Here is a 24,544-nt window from a genome sequence, read left to right as displayed (position 1 = left end):
CTATTGTTACTTGCAATGGCAGAGATAACACCATCAGCACATTCAATGTTGTGTGTTCACACTATAATAAGGGCGGCAGCCTTTTGCCACTTTTGATTAGTGTGAGGTTGTTATATAACTGAAACAGCCTTTTTAACAAGGCTGCATTGCATTTATAAAATTCTGAAAGGGCTTTCACACAGCCATTAGAGAATAAACAGTCTCAGGGCTGGATATCACTGCCAAACTGCTACATTTATTTCTTTTTTTCAAGTTAATTTAATTCATTTTCTGCTTCAACACATTTTAATTAAACATCAATTTATTTAATTTGTCAAATTTTCATTCAGTTTTTATTTTATTTAACTATTAATTAAACTAAATTGAAATTAAAAAAAAACATTTTCAACTTTATGAATTATTACATTTTAAAGAAAGCAGACATCTTTGCTTGCTTTAAAAAAAATACAAGAAATTGCTCTTGCTATTTTTGAAATAATTTATTCAGTTCACTTAATTCAGTTTACCCAATATAAAAGACACATACAAAGTTGTGGTTTTTCATCAGGTCGCATTTTAGTTTTATTTTAAAACTTGTGAAAATTGTTTTTTTTAATGTTACCCTTGAACAAACTCACCAAGAAAGTTTTTTTTCTGTTTCTTATTGCCTTAAATAAATAACCCAATGCTTTTTTTTTAATCTTCAACCATTTGTTTGAAAAATTACTTGCTTAAAAACTTTTTACTGACATGGCTTTAATTTGTATTAATTTTGCTTTGATTTCACAAAATAAATAAACCTCTTTAATTGAAAAATTTTACACAAATTAAATTTAAGTTATAATCAAGATATTGAAAAAGATGGTCATTTGAAAATGTCATCAACAACTGAAACTAATCGTAGCTCATACACAGAGTTTAAGCTGAGGGTTCTGGGTTTTCCTCTACAGGTGTAACAGGGACAGAACAAACTATAACATAATTACAGATATTATGAACACAAATATTGACATGAACTCAAAAATAAGAAATAGAAAGGAGTTTTAGTTGTTCTTATCCATTTCGGTTTTCTGGTAAAACTTAAAGCATGTTTTAAAGGTTTTAAAGGCCTGCTCTAATGGAAATTGTGTTTTTGTTGTTTTTAACATGTTTTTTAGGTATTTTTTTCTGATGATGTGGGACATATATAAAGAAAATTATGCCTTAAGTTAAATTTCTGGCTATTTATTTATTTAAATCATTGTGAATAGGGAGCAGACAAAAAAATGCAATATGAAAAAGAGCATACAAGTGGTGTGGAAAATGTGCTGGGCAGGCCACAAGTTCAATGCTCTGCTCCGTAACGGGGAGAGGAAGGGGGGTTCCTGCCCATAACTCAGAGGTGAATCTCTAATGAACTACTGCTGCTTTGCAGAAAACATCCTAAGAAACGACACAGGTTTTTAGGATTCAGCTAAAACTTGCATAATCATAATTAAAGGACGACTGAGAACACTTTGAAAACAGATCAGAAGATGATCATGTTTGAGTTACTGGATGAAGATACTGAGGTTTAATTGATTATATATGAAAAAACTTCATAAAGATACTTTATCAAATTAGTTTCACTCAGACTCAGTAACTCAAGTGATGCTGATCAGAACTACAAAGCCAAACTTTCGATATAGTCATTTTTAACATGAGCAGAGAAGTCTGTGGTTTCCTCTGCTGAAGACTTCCAGACTGAATGTTAATTAGAAGGCCTTTTTCACAGGAGTGAGACGATGAATGAATAACGGTAATTAGCTACAAAGCCAGAAAATTTGCCCTGAGGCACGTAACACTCCAGCAAGGTGATGTTGTGTTTGTGATGGGGTCTGTATCTCTCAGTCTAATTCGTACACCTGCATGCTGCAAATGATTTGCAAACTGTGCTGTAGATGATATTCCAGGCATCTGGGCATAGTCATGTTAACGCAGGCTTGAGCAATGAGTGAGATGAGGAACTTCTGTCTTCCCTTCATGTCAAAAGACTTGAATATGTCAGTGAAGGGTGAAGCTGTTTCTTGGCGGTGCATGACTTCACTACAAACGAAGAAAGAAAGCAATAAAAGAAAAGTAATATTACAGTAGCGGAATCCTTTATAGATTTACTCTTTGGAATTGGCTGTGCTGCTTGCAACAAGAACGGAGACAATCAGCGTGGGAAATACTGTTTACCAAAGTCAATAATGCAAAACTCATGGCATGTCCTGCAGTCTCCTGGAAGCAGAGTCCAGATCAATGTGGTACATTGTGTTAATTCAACAAAATGCTTTGGAAGAAGAAGGGCTGCACTCGCTCAGGCTGGTTTTGAGCAAAAAGATGAAAGCCTGCAGTGTTGTTGGTTAACCTCAGTTGTAAAAAGCACTCAAGTTGCTCAGGTTCCTCTGGACTTGGGCAGTAAACAGCACATATCACCACATAATTGAGCAGAAGAATGGACGTCTTCAGGTCTGTCAGAAAGTCACGCTCTGACATTTTGCTGATGGCATTTCACCCAGCTCTGCTCTAGCACTCTCAATCCAATACAACCTGTTATCATTACAAATTTTGTCTGCTCCAAATGTCATTAGCCTGTTGACTCTTACTGCAGCTGAGACTGTTGAAAGGCTCGTCATCCATAGCTTTACATTAGTCCTCTGCTATAGTTACCTAAGACAGGCATTAGTATGCAGGAGAACGGAACACCATCAAGGGATAGAAGGGCGAGTTGACCTCACTGATTCCTTCTTAATTAGATCATGTCCCGAGTCGTGGTCCGAGAAAGGTGTAAAAGCTCGGTATAGGAAGCAAGGATCATTAATTAGACAGGTTTTCCAAAGAGCTTTTGATTCCATCTTTGAACTAATATATAAAGGATTATGGGAGAAGTTATTATCTTCAGTCAGATGAGAAAATGAGACAATATTGAGATAAGACTGTACTTGTTTTGAAGGACTGCCTCTTCCTGATGACTTGTTCTCAAGGAACAATCTGAGTCAGTAATCAGTTCTTAAAGACCCACTGCATTGAAAATGATGTTTGTAACATGTTTTTGTGGCATTTTTTATGAACTCAGGCTTACTCCACCCTAACAGTCCTGCCTACAACTCAGAGGTGAATATTTGATGAACTGCTGCTGCTCAGAAGAAACGATGTCCTAGAAAACATGTTTTTAATTTCTGCTAAAAATGGTAAAATCATATTTTAAAGACCGCTGTGAATGATTTTAGACTAGATCAAAAATGGCTGCAGAGGAACTTTAAGTGCAAAGTTGAAGAGTCAATTCCTTGATTTTTACCTAATAGTTTTTGAAGATGCAATTTCATTTCTGGTTCAGCGGAAAAACCTTTTTAATCATCTCTAAATATTAAAATGAGCTTTAACAGCTTGACTTTTTTCTATTTACATTCCAAATCTTAAGAGAAAATTGCATTGAAAGGATAAAAAAATAACGTTTTACCCTTCTACTAATGCAGTTTGTTTGAAAGCTCTCGCTGCTCGCTCAGCTCCAGCATTGTGCCTGCCTCATGAGGGAAATGACTTTATGTAGTTTCACTCAACACCTCAGGTGTCCTGAAAAGCCTTGGCAGTCTTGGTTGTACAAGCAGCTGGAATTTGAGCACGCAGTTGATGGGACTCAGATAATGAAAACCGGAGGGCACACAAATCTGGGATGACAGCAAAAACAAACCCAGCTGAGTGTTTACTGCAGCAAGAACGGATTTTGCAAGACTAAATATACAACAGTAACGTTTTATTCCCACTGTCGAATTTAGTTAAAACAGTTTGCACCAGTGTTTGAGATTTTAAGATGTATTTTTTATTTTTTTCTAAATGCATTGTTGTTCAGCTAGAAATTGCCAAGTGGCACAGTCCAAACGACACAGCATGTGTTGGACCTGTAATCATGCCAGTTTTACATCTACTCTGCCAGCAGTCATTTTTAGCCGAGACTTTGTTTGAACATGCATAAAAGGCACATTTAATGATAGAGACACCGACAAAATAGGCACAGAAACATTGAGTTTTGAAATTGATTGCTAAACACAGATCAAAGACTAGAAAAGTTGTAGTTATGCCATCGAAAATATGATTTGCATCACTCTCAGCCAAAAATGTGGCAACGTCAATATTTTTGGCTGCACCGAAAATTTGAACAATAAGGTTTTTCAAGCCAGACTTGTACTTGCTCTCAGTTTCTGTTGCACCTCCAGACAATTTATAGGGGGGTGGTCGGATGGAGCTTTGAAAGATGTTAGTTCAATAACTCTTAATGTCATTCAAAGGTAAATCCAATGAATTTTCATTTATATGTATGTTTAATCCAAGTCTAAGAGACACACAAATATTGAAGAAAAACACTGACTTTTGTCAGCAGAAACTAATGCCGGCTACACAATTATCTAGAAATACAAACTATTTAAAACCAGTAAGTTCAAATCTTTAAAAATAAGCCCCAAAACATTCTTAACTTGTCAATTAGCACACGGTCCTTTTAGGAAAGTGCTGTTTGCTTTTTTTAAGCAAGTTAATGAAGATGCTATTCTGTTTCCCCATTCAGCCTTTATCTGTGCCATAACAGAAATTTACATTCACTTGATGCAGTTTAAGCATTGTGTCACTTGAGTCACATTGTGTGAAAGTAATTAACAGTATTTCAACAATGCTGCTTCTTTTCAGCAGAGCAGCACTAAGACAGCAATGCCACGTTTAGAAACCTCTCCGGCAGGAGGCTGCTTCCTTTTTGCCATTACTGTCTCTAGAGGTGAGAGTTGGAATTGCGGTTTCTCATTGCATCAGTTGACACGGCTGGTCTTCAAAGATGTGTTTTTTCGGCAACTGTTGGTGATTTATATTTATTTAATTATGTTACATCCATTTATAAATGATATTTTTCAATAGTGGTCTGAAAAATGTTGACAAGAATCCACACATTTTACCCAAAATGTCAACATACATAACATGCACTCATTACCTTCTGATAAAAAGTTATCAAGAAATCTTTGTTGATTAAATAATGAGTTCACAGCGAGGTTAGAAAAAGGATGTGTGTTTTGTTCAAGTCCAAGTCCATCCCCAAAAAGCTCAATGCTCTCTGTCAGAGTTTCAGCAGCACATCAGTCCTGCAGAGTGATGAATGCTAGGCGTCAGCTGTTCGTGGAGTGATAAACTGTGCCATCAGTGGTTTTTCTTGCCACATAACACTGCATCATTAATATTTTGAAATTACTTTCACATAACGAGAGTCTTAATTATTGATGGCTTTAAGTTTGTGCAGCAGCAACTCTTGTAAGTTAGCTACAGTTTTCCTCCAGATAGAAATAAATCTGTGGTAAACTAATTATGATGCTAATCTTTATGGTAAATGTTCCAAAACTTGATTTAGTACAAGAACTGCTCTGCATACCCAAGGGCAAATTTGCACTTTAGAGGCTGACTGATTGCATTAGGTTTGTGAGGATAAAAAAATAATATTAATAATGATAATTTGACATTCAATATAATAATAGTGAGTACCACAGAATACAGCTAACATGTAGAAGCCATTTAGTAATGTAGGCAAATACTCTGCTCTGACATGTGTGACTCCTAAAAGGAAATTGCTGCAGTCTCGGGGATCAGAGAGTAATCAAATATCCCTTCATCTCTGGTGTGTCTCTATTTAAAATTTGCATTATTTTTCTTGCAGACTGACTCTTAAAATCAAATATATTTTCAATCAAGTTCTGATAATTTCTTTTTTTAATATTATTTTTTTACATTTCAAAGTTAAACGTCCCCCACATTACTTGATTACTGTTGGTATACTAGTGGGTATTTATAAGTTGAACAGATTTTTCTAAATCATGTAGCTTTGCCTCACAAACTGAGACCTTTTAACTATTTCAGGTTATTAACTCTTTAACCATCTGACCATGACAAAATCGATTAAAATGTTTTTTTGTGCTGCTTATTGCCTCGGGAGGGTAATACACATAATTCAAGTTTTTCAAAACGTGTTTTCTTGGTGGAGCAGGCAGTTAAAGGGTTAAAAATTGTATTTGTTCTTAAAGGAGAATATTAATTCCAAATGAACGAAATGATGCAGTGTGGTTGTGTAGACAGATAAAATGATGGAATTCATGATTTTATGTCGCCTTCTAAGCTAACATTTTTTTAAACAAGGATAATTTTCATTTAATGGGATATTTTATCTCAAGGTAAAGGATAGTAAAATCTTGACATCAAATATAATTAAATGCTGCCATCATTAATAAAATACAGTTTTAGCAGAATTTTCTCATGAAAGACTGGATGTCAACACCAAGTAATTTCCTGTGTCAAAACTACACACTATTGAACTGCGTGTCATTTTACATTTCTGTCTGAATGAATGACACTTCTCCCTGTGCTTACATCTTTAACATTCATTTGGTTAAATGAGCTCATTTAAAAAAAAAAAAAAGGCAACAAGAAAAAAATGAATCATAGCTGAAATGGTGTGCTATTAATATATAGCACCATGAGATCATGGAGATCAAGCTGGATGAAAGTCAAGTGCTAATAATGTGGTGGTTTTTGTTTATGTAGCTGAATATCACATGAGTAATCTGTGTTCCTGCAAAATTAACACATTCGTCTGCCTTGGTATCCCTTCTTTTGTATGTGTTTTTTTAGAAAAAGCTCTTTTTTGAGCTAAAATATTGTTGCGGTATTATTTCCTTTTTTATTCATGTTTTTTTGTCTCATCATGTGACATATAAATATCACATGTATCATGATTTGCACAAAAAGTAAAGGTTGAATTGTGATATCCGGCATAATACGTTTTGTGGCAACACTCTTGCTGCAGTATGCCTGTTAATTAGAACAAGCTGAAAACCATTGAAATTCTGCTGCTCCTTCACTCACTCTCTTGGGCGAACATAATTACTATTTTCCAAACCCCTAAGTGGATTGTAGATAAACAGATAAGATCTTAATACACTCTGAATGCTTGGTTTTGCTGTTGAAATGTGATGTCACTGTTGTCACTAAATGCTGTGCCGTGCCAAACAATGCCGTGTCACATAGGAATCCTAAAGGTTTTTTCTACTCGGTAAACCCAACAAAGTAAAAAAAAAAAAAAAAAAAAAAAATTAGGCTACCTATTAAACATTAATTTTTTTACATTTTTTTAATGATTAAAAATAAAAAAAATTGCCATGTATGATATTTTTTGGCTTTTATGAAATATAAATTTCGGTTAGACGTCAAATACTTTAGTATACGTTAAAATAAAGATGTTTAAAGGTAAAACTGAGACTTTTTTAATATTTACTGAGTTTGATTGATAGGAGAGTGGAGGTTCTTTGAGGCGCATACTGACATTTTTGAACAGGCTGAAGCTTTGCCTTTTTGTATTTTTGGCAAATCTTGACATTTTTCTAACTGAGGCCCAGTGGAGACCCCTCAATTGAAGCAGGGATTCTTCTCCTTCCATGCTCATAAATAGTCTCACTCTTGGCCTGCAGCCTAAGAATTATCATGCAGTCTATAACTCAGGTAATAAAAGAATAAACTATGAAGCCCAATATACCACCCGTACTTTAAAGGGAACTGAATTTTTAATATCGCAATTCCACTTTATGAGTGGTAAGCCCCACGGAGCCCTGCAGTTCTGACGGAAGCTGCAGCCTGCTTGGTCCACTGATCAAAGCGGTGGAGCATGAGTGCCTTTGGCCTCTGACCACTGAATTACTGACCGTTGTTGGAAGACGTGTTGTGGGAGGAAGTTTGCACACAGACAACAGTCCCTTTTCTTTCGCCCACAGTACCTCTGTAATCACAGCTTCAGTTATTCATCCTTTATGACAAAATGCATCTGTCTGGTCCTTCTAGATGAGCTGAAGGAAAAGCTGCAGGATTTTGTTTCTGAGACAAACAAACAACGACCAGGGTTCATCAAGGTGGTGCGACACGACAAGCAGGAAGGCCTGATCCGGTCCAGAGTGAGTGGATGGAGAGCGGCCACCGCCCCGGTTGTTGCCCTGTTTGATGCCCACGTCGAGTTTAATGTTGGCTGGTGAGTCCCAACAACCTTAATATTGTCCATAGTACTTGACTAAGTAAAAAAATCCAAATGTTATATGGAAAAAATAGCATTGTCAACATGTAACATATATAAATATATTGTATAACGAATAAAAAAGCCATGAAACTATGAATAGAGTAAAAAGTGATAAATAGCTTTTTTTTTCTTGAAGTCATCAATAGTAAGATGTATAATACATAAAAAAAACATTATTTGAAATTTATTAGGCTTGATGATTTCAGGATGACAAGGGATAAGGGTGTTCTAAATGTTATTAAGACCCTAAATAAGTTCCTGATTGTGAGGTAGATGAAATGCTTTGTCAAGCATGAGGAAAAAAAACAGCCTTTCACTGTCGAAACTACAACAGTTGGCTTACTCAATTCCCAAATGCGTCCGATGTTGTTCACAGAGGGTGATGCAAAAAGTGGTAAACATTCTTCCATTTGAATAAAAGAAAACCAGCATGTTTTTTTTGTTTGTTTTGCTTGGGTCGCATATGAAGTCTCAGTCTAATACTATTCTGAATATTAAAAAAAAAGTACATTTATTTCTTTACAAAAACCGTGGTTTTGTCAATTTAGTTACATTTTGTTAGGTATTCAAACATTAGTAAATGTACATGTAGATCAAAGAACTAAAACTGACATTTTCCATAGTAAATCAACCAATTTCACTCAATTCTTTACCTTTTCCTTTGACATTTATATCATCCTAAAACATTTTGGTGAGAAGAGACAAACTGAAGTTGGATATTAAAATAAACGCATTAATCACTTATTAAATTAAAAAATAACGCTTTTCAATAACAAATAAGTTTGAACTTTTTAGTTTTTTCACATGATTCTTAATGATGCTATATATAAAAAAATGCGTTCTGATTTTTTGTTAATGCATTTTAATTAATTCAGCAAAAACACCAATCGATAAATAAAAACTTATTAAACCCGTACAACTGCCCAGTTTTTAAATTAAATTGTAAACAGACAAGTCAATATATCATATTGTTTCATTTATAAAAACAGTAATTTCACGAGTTATTAGATGAGCATTGTAGAAATGTAAATAGTCTAAAGTTGGCCTTGCATGACACACACCATCATAATACAGAAAGCTCGTTAAAGCAAATGCACAGTAGAAATGTTTTCCATCTTCATTTTCGTAGGGCTGAACCTATTCTGCAGAGAATTAAAGAAGACAGAACCCGCATCATATCCCCATCATTTGATAACATCAAGTATGACACATTCGAGATTGAAGAGTATCCGCTGTCTGCCCAGGGCTTTGACTGGGAGCTGTGGTGTCGCTACCTCAACCCCCCCAAGTCCTGGTGGCATAAAGGGAGCAAGAATGCACCCATCAAGTAAGTGAGAAAACACCGGCTTTGATTAAGTAAAACGATGGTGCTCGACTCACACCTGACACACATTAACAAACGTCAGCCTCACTCAAGTAGCAATTAACACAGTGTTCGAGTCAAATTACGTGTTTTGCATGATCACGTCTTTCCTTGTTCTTAATACCTCCATAGCAACAAAAGACAAAACATAAATTCTACTTCATAAATCCTACAGGAGCCCGGCCCTGATTGGTTGCTTTGTGGTGGACCGGCTGTACTTTGAGGAGATCGGATTGTTGGATGAAGGAATGGAAGTTTATGGAGGAGAAAATGTGGAACTGGGCATCAGGGTAAGTGATCTCCATCTGTGTAGTCACTGAGGGTAAAATCACACAACAGACCCACATGACTTACACATAGAAGTGTTGAAATATAATGTGCAGGCTGTCTTCCTTACCAACAATGGTCCAACCATAAAGAACCAAACTCTGGAAAAGCACTGACCACCATGGCCATCACCAAAATGCAACAGAATCAACCACATGAATGGGGAAACATGTGTTGCTGCAATAATCAGGACCAGGAAATGTAGCCGAATAACAAAACTTCTCATGGGGTCATTTCTGGACTTTTTTCAACCCTTTAACAGCGGAGCTTATTGAGCTTTATTATTTTGGTTTTGGACTCACCTACAAAGGCCCGATCCGAATTCTCCCCTTCTCCCTTCCCCTTAGCTCTCCCCCTTCGTTTTTCCCTCCGTGCTTGCTCCAAACGGAGGGTGATGAAAAAATAGACTTTCGTTCAATGATGTCATCAACTAGCATTAGTGTGGAGCTTCCAGCGCTTGAATAAACATAACAACAGCTGTTTTATAACTTTAAAAACGTCAAGCTGCAACATAAAGTCATTACTTACATTTAAATGTAAACTTCTTTGGTTCACAGTGCACCAAGGTGAAGAAAAGCACTTCTTAGCGCGACAGGGTGTACTCTGACAATAGTTGGCTTTAAGGCACTTCAAATCAAGGGGGAGGACTAAGGGGAAGGGAGAAGGGGAGTATTCGGATCGGGCCAAAGACATTGTAGCTGAGGGGCCTCTGGTCGCACACAAGACGGCGTCAGAATCAATCTATAGCCGGAAGCGAAAATCGTATTTTTCACCTGTTGCGCAAGCGGAAATGTCCTAATCTTTCGAAAACCCTTTGAAAATGATATTTTAAAACCTTTTCAGAACTATCAGCTTTTACGCCTTTGAATGAGAATAAACTGTAACTGTTTTTTCTCTGTGAAACAACTGGTCAGAGCCACGAAATGCTGTTTCTTTTTTTTCTCTGTGACCGAGAGTGTCATAGAGAATGGGCAAAAAGGGTCGATAAAAGAGAGAAAAAAATGGAAAAAGGTCGAAAGCTTAAAACTATATTATTGTTGCGGCTGGTTCCGCCAAGGGGAGGGACTTCCGACTATTAATTTCGGTCGCCTTTTTTTTCTCTGTAGCCAGATTCTCTTGATGTAGCTTGGCTAGTCCAACGTCATCTTTATGTTATCTCTGAATGTCACCTAAAATGAGTCCTAAAATCAGGTTGTTTGTTTCGGTGCAGGAGATTCACCAGCTTCGATCAACGGGTGCTGTGCATGCGTTTCTTTCTCATATGCTTACTTTCTGATGTGCACAAGAAACCAGTACTACATTTTTTTTTTTTTTACTACCGTATGTCCCTTTAGGGGCTTTGTACTTCATCTACAAAAATCTATGAAAGTATTAGTTACATCTTAATCCAACATATTATCTAAAAAAACTTAAAAGAAATGACTGTCTATGATGCTTTAAAATATAGAATTTAAATACTTTTCCAGAAGGACTATAAGATAAAATATGATAAACAAGCATAAACATAAAGAAGTTCTCTTCCTGTTTCTTATGTGTACACAGTATAACGGATTGAGTGGCTCTTACAGTATGTAAAAAGTAGGTCAGGTTGCAGACCTGCCTCACAGATGCCGTCAGTGGGAGTATAGAATACGCGCTCAGTTGTTTTATCCCTAGTTTTTGAATGTATTGCAGATTCTAATTTACAAAAACAATTAAATGCATGAATTGAGATCATCTTAAACTGACATGAATTCATTGTTACGAAGTCTTGCACTTGTACAAATCAAAGACATTTCTTCTCATGGCAATAACACATAAAGTGATGAGAGAAATGCTGTTTTAGTTCTCTTACTCTGCCATAATTAATGTGTTTTATCAGCCCTGACCAGGGGCTAAAAATTACTTATAGATACGTCCAGTTCCTTAGTAAGATAAACAGATGAGCCCGAGTGAGAACAACCCTTCTTGGGAATAGCTAATGATTGCACTTACATACTGTACCAAGATCCTTAATGGAGCAATTAGTCTGTTCAATAGCAGAGGGGGATTTCTCCTCACTTTACACTGGCTGTAATGCATCATGAGGAGGAAATACAGCTGAGTTTATAGCAGGAATCTAAATGCCGATATATCCAGTCCAATAGTAGGAGATGAAATCTGCAGTGAAGATGAAGGAAAAATCCTTCAAGTCATTTTCTTCCAGAAATATCTTGCTTTTTCAATTCCAGGAAGTGATAAGACTTGAGTCTTCATATTTGTCACTTTTTTATTGTTTTGTTCAATTTGGTTCAGGTGAGCAGGCCACTTTGACATCTTATAGTCACTACTTGGTTGTTTTCTGTCTTCTGATGTCGTGATGGAATTAACTCTTTATTAAAAAGTTAAAATATATAAATTCCTTTTCTATTGTGACTTTGTAGCAGTTAGTAATGTGTTGAGAGAAACACGTCAGGAAGGCCCTAGTTTGGCTCCAGATTAGAAATTTTATGGAGCCCCTGCACAGTCTGTCTGCCTGCAGCATATTGGTCATGCCCCAAGACCACCTGCCAACCCTCAGACTGGCTGTTCTCAAATCCTCAGAGACGCACTCATATCAGGCCAGTAGCCACAGGCTGTGTCTTTAAATGTCTCTAACACTGCTGCGTGTGTTCACATTTGGTCAGATTGCAAAATCCTATTTTGATGACAGATATTTTTTAGTGTTGACTTAAGGTACAGGGTACATGTTTGTTAATGTATGTAATCTGGAACATTTTCTTCAGATTTTTTTGGATTTAATTTATATAAACTCTAGGAAATAATGACTCATGCTGGTCCTTATGTAAGGAAACGGTTATTTTTTAAAGTTTTCCATTCAATAAATATGCATCGAGTAATGTTGGCTAACTACTATGTTATAGACTGGACATATAATACAATCATTTAAAGCATATTCACCAGAAATATGCAAACTTTATTAAAATCTAATTTATTGAGATCCACAATGGGTGGGATGTCAACCTAAATTATTAATGGTTAGTGAGCTTCTGAGTGGACTGAATATATTTTTAAAAATCCAGTCTGATGAAAATAATCTATTGGTGTTTTTAACACGTTCATGCTGCATATTTTCTAATAGAGAACGTACATGATGAAGCTTGTATTTTTTTTATATTTCTTTAGTCAAATAATTGTAAATCAGGAGCAGACAAACAAAAAACTTCTAGCAGTCACATATTTTTGTTGCAACGGAAATTGATAATCAACACTGACATGATTCAGTTTTCTGACTTTTAATTTAGTCCTGAAATACAAATATATATATTTTGACAGTGGTTTCAGCCATTCACTAAAAAGCAAATACTCCTTTTTCTCAACTCAAAAAAATGATTGTCTCCACCTCTCAACCGCATTTTAAAATCTGATTCAGCTACAGCAGCTACAGTATGTAGCATATAAAGACCCACTCCTATAACAATTGTGTTTTTGGTGTTTTTAACATTTTCTTCTGGCATTTTCCGGTGATGGAGGACATGTATCATGAATATTAACATTAAAACTATATTTCTGAGTATTTCTTTATCTAAATAATTGTCAATCAGGCGAAAGCAAAAAAAAATGCTCTTTGAAAAAGCTTTTTGTTGTTTCTTAAAATCTACAATTGGTGAGCCAGAGTTTCATTGCTCTGTTCCATTCTGATGCATCCACTTGCAAATAAATGTTTTCTTCGCCTGCCATCTGGCTCAAAACTGAGGCTGGATAGCTCCAAAATTACTATTTTTGTTCCAATGGTAATGTTAGGTTGGGGTTGTGAGGAGGATGGGATGGGGTGTCCAAAGTGAGTCCTTGAGGGCCGATGTCGTATATGTTCTCCAATCAACCAGGATTTCTGGAAAACCAGCAGGTGGCTGGCCCTCGAGGACTGACTTTGGACACCCCTGAGCTAGGGGGAGACAGATGGATAATGGGTTATGTGGGATGCTAACTCTGCACTAACAGTGGCACCCACAACTCAGAGGTGAATTTCTAATGAACTCCTGCAGTCCGGCAACAACATACATCCTTAGAAAATTACTTGTGTTTTTTTAATTCTGGCTAAAAATGACATAATCATAATTATTTACAATTTACAATTATTTGCATTTACAAAAGATGTTTTTGAGCGGGACTTCAATTCAGAAGTTAGAATGAAGTCTGAAAACAGTACCAACAGTACTGTTTGTGATATTCTTTCTCTCTAATAGAAATGTGTTGAATTATTTTAATGAAAGTGTGATGTGAAAACGCAGCAACCCAGGTGATCCTCCAACTCAGGCTTTGAAGTGAAGTGCATGGCAGATTACCACAGGACCCTGGAACAGAATTATATTTCAGACGATTTCCCAAAATACCTATGAATACAGACTACAGCATTTCCGAAACTAACCTGGGACAATGCATCAAAAGAAGACCAAAGGAGGCATCATTTCTCTCAATGACTGCTGGGAATGTTGTGCTAAGGAATAAGGGCTATGAAAAAGAATTATGCTGCAGGTTTTATGTGGAGTATTTATGAAGTGTTGGAGACACCACTGCTGTCATAATAGTGATTTATGAAGTGCTTTCAGCCAAATACTCAGCATAAACAAACTTTAACCTGTTTCAGCATTTTTTGAGCAACTTAAAGAAATGATTTCCAGGAATCCAAACAGTGTAATTCAAAATAAAAGCCTTTTTTTAGGGTTTCTTTTTAGCACATTCATAAAAAACGATTTGATACTTTTTCGTTTACACAGTAATCTACTTGACCTACCATGAATGCATTAAATATATTATTTTTATTATGTGTGGGAATTTACAGGTTTTTGCTAATATTTACTTTTATATAATACATAAAAAATGTTTGCACCTCTGTTATTCAGTGTGTGCTACATGTAAAACTGAATAATTATAATAATCCAGAACAGAACTGAAGGGGAAAAGGAAAGACCAGAACCTTAGAGATGGTCTTCCTCTTCAATTTTTGCATCTTTTCCATATAAAAAGCAAGAAAATTTGAAAAAAAAATTTGCTTCGTGTTATCATTCAGAGTGTATAGCAAAATGTCTCACCATAATGACTCCGACTGTAATTGTAGAACAGCATTGATTGGGTGCCATGACCTGTGGGCTGCTGAGAATCCATTGAATCCTGCTGTGTAATCTCAGACCAAGAGGACAATCAATACCAAAGTCTTTTGTCTGGCAAAGATGATGTGAATAGTGATTCTGGCTTTTGTAGCACACAATGAACAACATCACAGATAAATGGATCATAAGACGATTCCATTAATGCTGTAATGATTTCTGAACCATAATAGCATGATGAAACTCTCCCAGTTTTAGAAGAGTATCTAATTTGTGTTATGTTTTATAGAAATAAACGTTATCTCACAGATATTCTGGTCTGATAACCATTTTTAGCTCCATCACGTGAAGTTGTTTTTACAGTATTGATCTGTGAATGGTTTGATCACAAACAAATAGCTCTAAAAAGATCAAATATCTGAAGAACTCTTATGAACAAGATAATGTTTTAAATATTTCTTTATGGAAGTTTTAATACTTTTATAATTTCTTTTTTATATTTAAAGAGAAATGCATCAACTTTTGTTGATAAGTGTTAAAGTAAATAGAAATAGATTTAAATCATTTGTATTCAAGATGAATGCTGACTTTGATTAGTTTTAGACTCCCCAATGGAATGCATGACTTCTTATGTAGTGGAAAATGAAAACCCCAAATATCAGTTCAAAACTTCATGTCAAGGAACTGATGTGAAAGTCTTTTAAAACCCCCAAATCCCAGCAGTAAACCTGTCATGGGAAATTAACGCAGTCTCCCAGGGTCACTGCCTAGTGTTTTGTGTGCCCATCCACCAATCTGCGCTCACGGCATCTTTGCTAATCCACACTTGCTTCTCAATTTTACCCTTGAAAATAAAATTGCTGATTAAGAATAAATGAATACAAATGCACATTATGGGTGACAGGCCTGAAGTAATGAAGGCGGACAGCCATGTGAAAATTCATACAACAGCATTGAAATATTAATGTACCTCCGACCATTACATCTCATCTTTAAAGCTTTCTGAAAGGTCTGCTGACAAGTTTGTTGAGTGGTTTGTGGAACTTAATTATCTGGGGTTTGGTAAAGCTAAATGCATTCTTTAGCAGACTCCAGAGTCTGATTGCACCCAGTACAATATTGGGATTTTCTCTATTTCTTATTCTTTCAACTAGTCTTCACTTATTTCTTCTTGTTAACTTTGCTGTTTTACACAAGCAACATGATTTTTCCAGATCTTACTTAATAGATTCTCCTGGTGCTTTTATGCTGGGATCTTTCAGTCTTAGATGGATGGATGGATAGATTGAAATAGTATCCGCCTTTCAACCAAATTTTAAAATTATTTACAGCTTCTATATGTAGCTGATTAACTACTATTTGTTAGGGTAGTGTGAACCTAAGATCCAATCCAGAACTCATAAACACAACTCTGCTTTTTATCTCTCGTTCAAAACCTTTTTCAATGACACCCGAAGTTCATATTAATTTAACCCATTGTACCTGTAATGCATATAAACATTTTTAAGTTTTTAAATGTGATATCCATTAAAAGAAATAAACGTAACAAATCAAAAATCCCGCTCACTTTTCCTTAGGTTTATTTGAAGAACAATAAAAAGGATGAAAAGTTTCTCTAAAGGCAAGTTTGTGTTTTACCTGAAAGCTATTACTCTTGCATTTTTGCAATGAAAAATACATTTTCTTTTTTTACCAAACAAAAAAAAAATATTATGAGGGATTTTTTTTCAATTTTAGAAATAGCTAGTTGAAAGCTCACTCCAATGAAAATGCATTTTTGGTCTTTTTAAAATGATCCTAAGGCATTTTTCTCAAGATGGAAAACACATTTAAAGAAAATGATGGTTAAAACTGCATTTCTAAGTATTTCTTTATTTAAATCGTGGTAAATCAGGTGCAGACAAAAAAATGCTTATAAAAGGTTGCAAGTGTTAAGTACAAACTACAATGGACAGGCCACAAACTCCCTGCTCCAGTCCCTCCTGATGAATCTACTTGTAGACAAATAGATCCACATACATCTTTATTTCCTTGCCTGAGCTGGCATCTGGCTGAAAACTGTACGGCTGGATAGCTTTTGGTCTCCATTTTCCTTGTATCGGTAATGTTAGGTTGGGGTTGTGGGAGATAGTGTAAACAAAGGGATGATGGGAAATAAGCGCAGGCTTACTTCACAACCACAACCCAGAGGTGAATTTCTGATGAACTATTGCTGCTCTGCAGAAAATGTCCTTGAAAAAGACACATTTTTGAAAACAGCATAATCAAAATTAAAACACCACTGGGAACGCTTCAAATTAAATTTAAAAAAAATGATTGGAGTAGGACCTCAATTATTAGAACTATTTAAAATAATACACTTGTGAAGTTGGTATTTGAAGAGCTAATCAGAGTGTTTTGTTTTTTTTTATGTGAGAACCCACCAGGATAGCTTTAGAGCTGTCTTTGCATATTTTACTCTCAATTCACTCAAAAAAAATAAAGTAGGAAGAAAGTATTCTGTTCTGCCCATTGGGAAAATATGATCATACGGAATACATGCTTTCATCTAGCTGTTTTATAGATAATTCTTAAGAAATGAAAGCATTTCTGTCTTTTGGTTTTCTTTGGGTGAAAAGCTCATGTTTTCAATAATTTAAGGAGAACTAGAGACATTTCTTTAGTTGAAAAACTCTGCTGAAAAACAACCCCTGCAGTGTAACATGTTATTTACCTAAAAGTATTTCTTAAAAATGTATGGACTCTGAAAAACATTGAATATTATCGCACAGAATAAACACCCCATATTCTAATAGCTGTTTAAATGACCTTTTAAAGACAGCCTAATTCTTTTACACACAAAAATGATCAAACCACTGCTGTTTAAATTGTATTTACTTTAAAGTCATGAAGCTCTGGCTCTTATTTAGAACCAACTACTATAAAAGCAGCAGTCAGAAGGCTTACACGGAGGGTGATGGAGCCGTGATAATACTTGCGAGCCGATGCAGCAGTAAAACCAGACAGCTTCAGTGCTAGAAATGCTCTACAAAGAGAAAGATAGTAGAGTGGGGTACACACGCCGGAGAATTTAGCTGACAGATAAAAGATAGGAAGGCAAATGTGAAGGATTTTAAGTGATGAATTTTACATGCACAGTCAAATAAATTATTTTTGCTCGCTTGATTAAGATAGTTCCTTTGCAGCTGAATCAGTGAGACTTGATGGGGGGGCAGTGACCTTGCTCTTTGTATAACAATCAAGATTAAGTTGAAAGCGATACTGTTGGGATTTCTTTGGAGTAGTATGTGTGAAGTGTTCTACCATCGTCGAATGCCTTGAAGGAACGGTCAGCACTTCTAAAGCCGCGGCCAGCACATGAACAGACTGCAGGTTCTGATGCAGGACTGGGCATGAGTAAAGCGGCGTGTTATTGTTGCCGCAGAGTTGTTTTCACTTTGAATGCACGCTAGAAATCGAATTACATGAGTCAACATGCAAATGAGATGGGGAGTGTTTTTGATCATTCGCGAGAAGGGGGGCTATTTGGTGGAATAAAGCCGGTGCGTTTTGAATGGAATAATAATGATATAGAAAGTGACAGCTATGGTAATGGACAATTTATTGCTTTGAATCTGTAAAAGGTAGCAGACAATCAGTTGGAAATCTGCAGCAACCTCACGCTGCCAGCAAACACTGTGAGGTGTTTGTGTTGTTGTTTTGTTTGGGGGTAAATTCATAATAGGAAAAAAGTGTTTGCTGATTCCCTTTTAACGCTCTGACAGAAACCATCAAGCTCAAAGTGAGATTATTAACACATTTTGTGTCTCAGTTATCAGTTAATATTTTTGATTTGGAAAGACGGCGTCAGCCAATGGGCCATCTGGAATTCATTTTAAAGATTATTATTCTGACATCTGTTTGACTTATTGTCTTGACAGGCACTCAGAGTCAAATGACAGGCTTGGCATTTGTGGATTGAGGGAAAATGTCACCAGAGCTGACAGGTTCTTTTTTTGATGACTTTTAGTTTAAATGTCTCTGTTTAAACTAAAAGAACGTTCAAGTGTTTAATGGATCAATTTTTGAATCCTTATTTGAAACAGTAAAAAAGAAAAAGATGAAAATGCAATAATATATTATACAGCTGAATACATTAAACTGTTACATATTTATGATTTTAGAAATAGTTTTAAAAATAATAACATTGGTTCCTCATTCATCACAAGAGTTAATTTAAATAAATGAAATCTGCAAAGTATTGTTCTAAGTATTTTAAGGCTGTAAAACTTCTCACTTCACACTTTATGCACTTTTGTCAGACAAACATTTTAACACTTTTATCTCTTGCTTCAATTCTCAAAGTCCAAACCTTCACAGAAAGAAAGACAAGTCGAGTATTTTAGTAGGAAAACAAAAATCTGATCATGATCCAAGATTTATGTAGATTTAGTAAACTGAACACATTCTGTAAAGAAGACACTGAACAGAGATTTATTGACAAGTTCAACAGCCAATCAGGACACAGAACGCAGTGCACTGTAAAAAAAAAAAATAAAGACAAAATTTTAAAAAGCATCCAAAGGTGCATGGAATAAAAGTGTCAGATTTTTATTTATGTTATTGTTGTTACTGTTATGATAAGCATGAATGATTTTTTTTGTATTGATACAACATAAACTTAAATAGAAATTACCCTTTTTTAAAACATGAAATAGTTTATAACTTTTTAAAGGGTTTCCCATCATTTCCTTTCAAAATAAGACACCCGCTGTGTCATGCGGGATCATATAAATGCAGCAAATGTAGTAATAGGTAGTGTAATATCATCAGTGATAAAAAAATATGAAATTAATTTTAGTGTTGTAGATGTATCTCTGTTAGAAATCTGTAAATTTAACAAACAAAAGTTAAATCTGAGCTATTTAAGTGTTTTTCAAGCCATTAAGGAGAACCAAAATTATTTTATTTTGTTCAAAAGTAGAAAATCTGCTTTATCTTGTGAGCCTTGGGTCTGGTTGTGACCTCAAGGTGATTTTTTTGTGGTACACGCTGCACAAAATCTTTCAAAATGTTCTAGTTGGACTTCTGATACATACTGCCCTTCAGCGGTTTGTAAACAAGCTGAATAAAGTTTGAGTTAACTTACTTCAGTTTTTTCTTACGTTATGTACTTATACTTTACAGCTACTTTTTAAAATGTTATTTTCCTTTCCCTAATGAACCACAATAGACGGGTAAAAGAGCTATGTGTGGCTCCAGTGCTGCAGACTCCTGACCAGTAGGATGGCTAAAGAGAAAGCTGGAGTCACATTTGAAATAAAACGAGAACACTTTTTTGCTTACTTGTAATAAACAAATAAGGATTTCTTGTGGTTTTATTGTCAAATTAATCCAAGCACCCCAAATCTATAGAAACCAAAACTGTTGAGACTCAAAAGGGAGACCAAATTCCTAAAGTCATTTAACAATGCATTACAGCCACTTTCATTTGGGAATTTCAAACCAACACAAAAGTTTAATGCCTCTATGAGATGCTAAGGGTTCTGGCAAAACGTCAGATGGAATAAACCCAAGCCCTGTTCGTTAGCCGTTTAGCATTAGCTTTCAAACTGATGCTGACATGTTATTGAATTGCTTAGTTTCGTCTCTGCTCTCCAAACCATTGTAGAGGCAGCTGCAGAATGCAAAACAAAATACAGATTAAAAAAAGGCAGAGCTCTCAAAACTGAAGAGACCCATCTTTTATACGATGTGCACATTGCCAACATGAAACATCTGTTCTAGGAAAGGGAAAGCACAGCAAGCTGAATGTGCCAAGATGCACAGAAACTGAGGCGGTCTCTGATGGATCTGTGGATTCAGGAAGGATCTCTACAAGGGATCTCAGCTGCTCTTCTCCTGTGCTGATGGTTCCTCTTGTTTCTCATAAAGTCTGTATCTGCACAACATCTGCTAAGAATAAAACGGGTTGAGCCTATTTAGAAGCAGTTTTTTTTTTATTTCCATGGTAACTTTGGAAGTATCCGTTGAGGATCATGTGGCAAGGCATTAATGAATCTGAACAGGAAAGGTGTTACTCCGAAGGTGCTAAAGTGAACAGCATGTCATGTGAAAGTTATGAGAATTTCCTGGAGTTTTGCAACTAAATTAAAACCTGCTGAATTTCTATGACGACCTGTTTTTCGACTTCAAGTGTCTCACCTACCTCAGTGTTACTTTAAAATATCAAGTCATTTTCTGCATTAAAACTACATCATGGCAGAGTAAATTACCTTTGACAAAAGCACTCATGCAACCCCATGATGCACCGTTGGTCAAAGAAGCTTTCATTATAGTCAAGAAGAACATTTTGTTCCAGGCTTGAAATAACACTGCTTGAGTTCCTTTAAAAAAAATTCTAAAATTCACAGATTTTGACCAGAATTGGTTTTAAAATATGTGCAAAACAGAAAAAAATCATGCTTTGCTCTTTAAAATAGATTTTAATGCTGCCGGTACCGTGCCATTCCCACAGGTCTTCATTATTATAAATCTTGATGCCATTAGGCAGAGATGATTTCTCTTGTCCTCCTTGACACTGACATTTTCACATTTTCCAAAATGGGAGCTTCGTCTTCACAGTCGGGGATACAGTGGGTGGAAGTCAAGACGAGAGTCTGTTGCTTTTCAGTCAGAATGCTTTAAATCAGGACTGGTAGAGAATGCCATATTAACCAAATGCAGAGACTCAGCATGCTTTTGAATAGTAAATATGTTTTAAAAATTATTCATATCAATAGTGACATTTTGAATTGGAATTAAAAAAAAAATGGCTAACAACTTAAAAAAAATTCTAACATTTTTAAAAGTAATTTGTAAAGAATTGGCAATTGAAATGATTTAACGTAGATTGACTGACCCTTCTTTTTGTCCAAAACTAGGCGTGGCAATGTGGGGGCAGTGTGGAGGTCCTGCCGTGTGCACGGATCGCCCACATCGAGCGTGCTCATAAACCCTACACTGAGGATTTGACCTCCAATGTGCGGCGAAATGCCCTCAGAGTCGCAGAAGTCTGGATGGATGAGTTCAAAAGCCACGTTTACATGGCATGGAACATTCCAATGGAGGTGAGTGATTCTACAAATGGGGAGAAATGCATTTAACAGAGATTGCTGACTTTCAAAATAAGATCCCTCTTATGAGACTGAGAAATTTCTACAGCTTCTGTCTGTGAAAGAAGGTGTACTGTTTTGTTGTCAAAAGCTTTATATTTATAGCCCCCTGAATGACTGTTTTTTTGTCAATATGTCTACTTGTAATCTCCACCTTAGTGAAACTTCTAGAGCAGGTGAACCCTTTCTTTTTGAAGACAATGGAGCTGTTGCAGTTAGCAGCACATTTTTAAATGTGCTTTTAATTTGACAGATTCAAATATTCCATTTTTACCTGAGTGCCTTAGTGACCTCCTCAAATAGAGGTCTGCTGCCACCAAACACTTCAGCAGCAAAGAGAGCATTAGACATCATAAGTAAGAGATTTAGATATGATGGGGTCCATCTGTTTCTTCCTCAGGAGAATCTCTTCAACTTAGCTAAATGGTCCTTAAGAAAACCCTGTGGAGATATTAAAGTGTTGCAGTGCAAAGAACATATTAAAAAACAGCTGTTGTGAGAAGTCATTTTAAAGAGCCATTATCTAAGAGTCAATCAGCAGTAGCAAATCGAAAACTCCTCTGAAACTCATGTGCAAAATCATTGCCTTGTGCGGTTTTGTAGCTGTGCAGATTTTACGTTTTAGATTTGGAGATATTGATTATTATTATAATCTTGGACTTAATTTACAGATGGAACACCTAAAATATGTTCTCAAAAATGGAATGCTGTCTTTTAAATAAATACTTTGCAGGAGACCAAGACTTGTGAATTTAAACTTAATTTACTAAACTAATTTAAGCATGACAAAAGGCAAAAATATGAACTACAATGTGACACATAAAGACCCTGGCTATGATGTGACAAAGCGGGTAGAGACCAGTGAGGATCTGGCAGTGACAAACCGAAAACCTGGTATTAAACTAATGCAGATGATTTTAACTTTGTAAAATATTGATCGAGAAAGAACTTAACTTAAATGCTACAAAGCCCAACTAAAGATAAAAACCAAGAAAACTAAACCCTAAAACACGACTTTACTATTCTACCTATGATAAATACATGTGTTAATTGTTTTGTGTGTCTTCGCCATGTGCAATCTGCTTCAATATGCAAATTAGGGTTATGAACAGATGAGCATCTGCGTGCAATTCTATCAACCAATGAGGGATTTAACCGCGGCTCGACTTAACAAGCATGAAATTCTGCCCCAGGTTTAATTCCATAAATAAAAAGTTAATTAATTGCTTGTAAACAAAGTTTAAAAATCACCATAGAGAGTGACCATGTTTTTTCCAGCGAGCCAATCAGCATCTTTTGAACCCTCTCCATTTGAGGTCACTTTCATTGACTTTAAATGCGATACACGTGAAAGATGATGGCATGACATGCTAAATGCTGTATTCAGCTTAAAAAAAAAGCAAAGATTCAAGATCTCTCTGCTTTGCTGTCAAAATTCTTCTTTTTTTTAATTTGACTGAATGTGTCCTTGACCAAAAATCTTGGTTGGTTTGCAGAATTCCTTATAGAAACATTTATTAAAAGAGCTAGAAAAACTTGTGAACTTTGGGCAAGGCATTGAAAGGTATCAAACCTGATTCCCTCCTGTATGATTTATTCTAATAAGCTGTACCCTGTGTGTATCATTCACATATCAGGACTCTGGGATTGATATTGGCGACATTTCTGAAAGGAAGGCATTGAGGAAGAGGCTTCAGTGCAAGACGTTCCGTTGGTACCTTGTCAACATCTACCCGGAGATGAGGATGTACAGCGACACCATCGCATATGGAGCAGTAAGACATCTTCGTCTTCTCTGTCAGATATTCAATTTCATTTATATATATAAAAAAAACCCTGAAAAACAGATTTACAATTGTGCGGCATGAAAAACTTTACTATTTTTTCTAAATTCATTTCAAAATAAAAGCAACATAAGTAGATTAAAGGGTCTATTTGATTTTATGATTTTATTTGTTTTTGGACTACATTAATAGCTAAAGTTAATGAAAGTTTTTAACTATTTTATTACCATCATAATCTGTCAGACTGTCTGTCAGGCTTGTGGTAGAAACAGGTGTAACCAGACAGGTGACCTGAAAACGAGACACTTACAGTAATTGCATCAAGAATAATTACTTAAATGAAGACAGCTGTGATTAATGAAACCAGGTGAGACTAACAAAAAGAAGACACAGAACATGGCAAAAACAAACAAAAAAAACATGGCCAAAACAAGGAAAAACAAAACCAAAACCAAGAAAATCATGACCAAAGACAAGAAAAATATAACTAAAACCAAGAAAAACATAACCAAAATGAAGAAAAACATAGCCAAAACAAAGAGAAACATAACCAAAACCAAGAAAAACAAAACCAAGAAAAATATAACTAAAACAGGAAAACATGACAAAAGTAAGCAAAAGGGCCTTACACACAGCCAGAGGCTTTCTGCTTAATTTCTTCACTCACCAATTTAAGCTCCCTCATAATACACAGTTGCACAATGAGTCACTGTTTTCTAGGTAATTTTTAATCACTAAACCTTGTTAATCCATTATTTGTGACATTTAAATAAGAAACTAATCAAGTGTGTTTTTTACAG

General features: G+C 35.7%; 1 protein-coding gene across 2 annotated transcripts in view; it reads left to right on the top strand.

Annotated features, from left to right (window-relative positions):
* Positions 1-24,544, top strand: part of galnt18b (UDP-N-acetyl-alpha-D-galactosamine:polypeptide N-acetylgalactosaminyltransferase 18b) — a 78,574-nt gene that overhangs the window by 37,482 nt on the left and 16,548 nt on the right. For both annotated transcript variants that reach the window (XM_024294708.2, XM_036210231.1), the window contains exons 4-8: positions 7,843-8,026; positions 9,201-9,398; positions 9,610-9,724; positions 21,730-21,915; positions 23,598-23,735. In XM_024294708.2, coding sequence (XP_024150476.1) covers positions 7,843-8,026; positions 9,201-9,398; positions 9,610-9,724; positions 21,730-21,915; positions 23,598-23,735 — 821 coding nt within the window. The remainder of the gene's footprint in view (positions 1-7,842; positions 8,027-9,200; positions 9,399-9,609; positions 9,725-21,729; positions 21,916-23,597; positions 23,736-24,544) is intronic.

The sequence above is a fragment of the Oryzias melastigma genome, linkage group LG3, assembly GCF_002922805.2.
Source record: "Oryzias melastigma strain HK-1 linkage group LG3, ASM292280v2, whole genome shotgun sequence".
Lineage (NCBI taxonomy): Eukaryota > Metazoa > Chordata > Actinopteri > Beloniformes > Adrianichthyidae > Oryzias > Oryzias melastigma.
The sequence above is the reverse complement of the archived record's forward strand: the minus strand, read 5'-3'. Positions and strand labels throughout refer to the sequence as shown.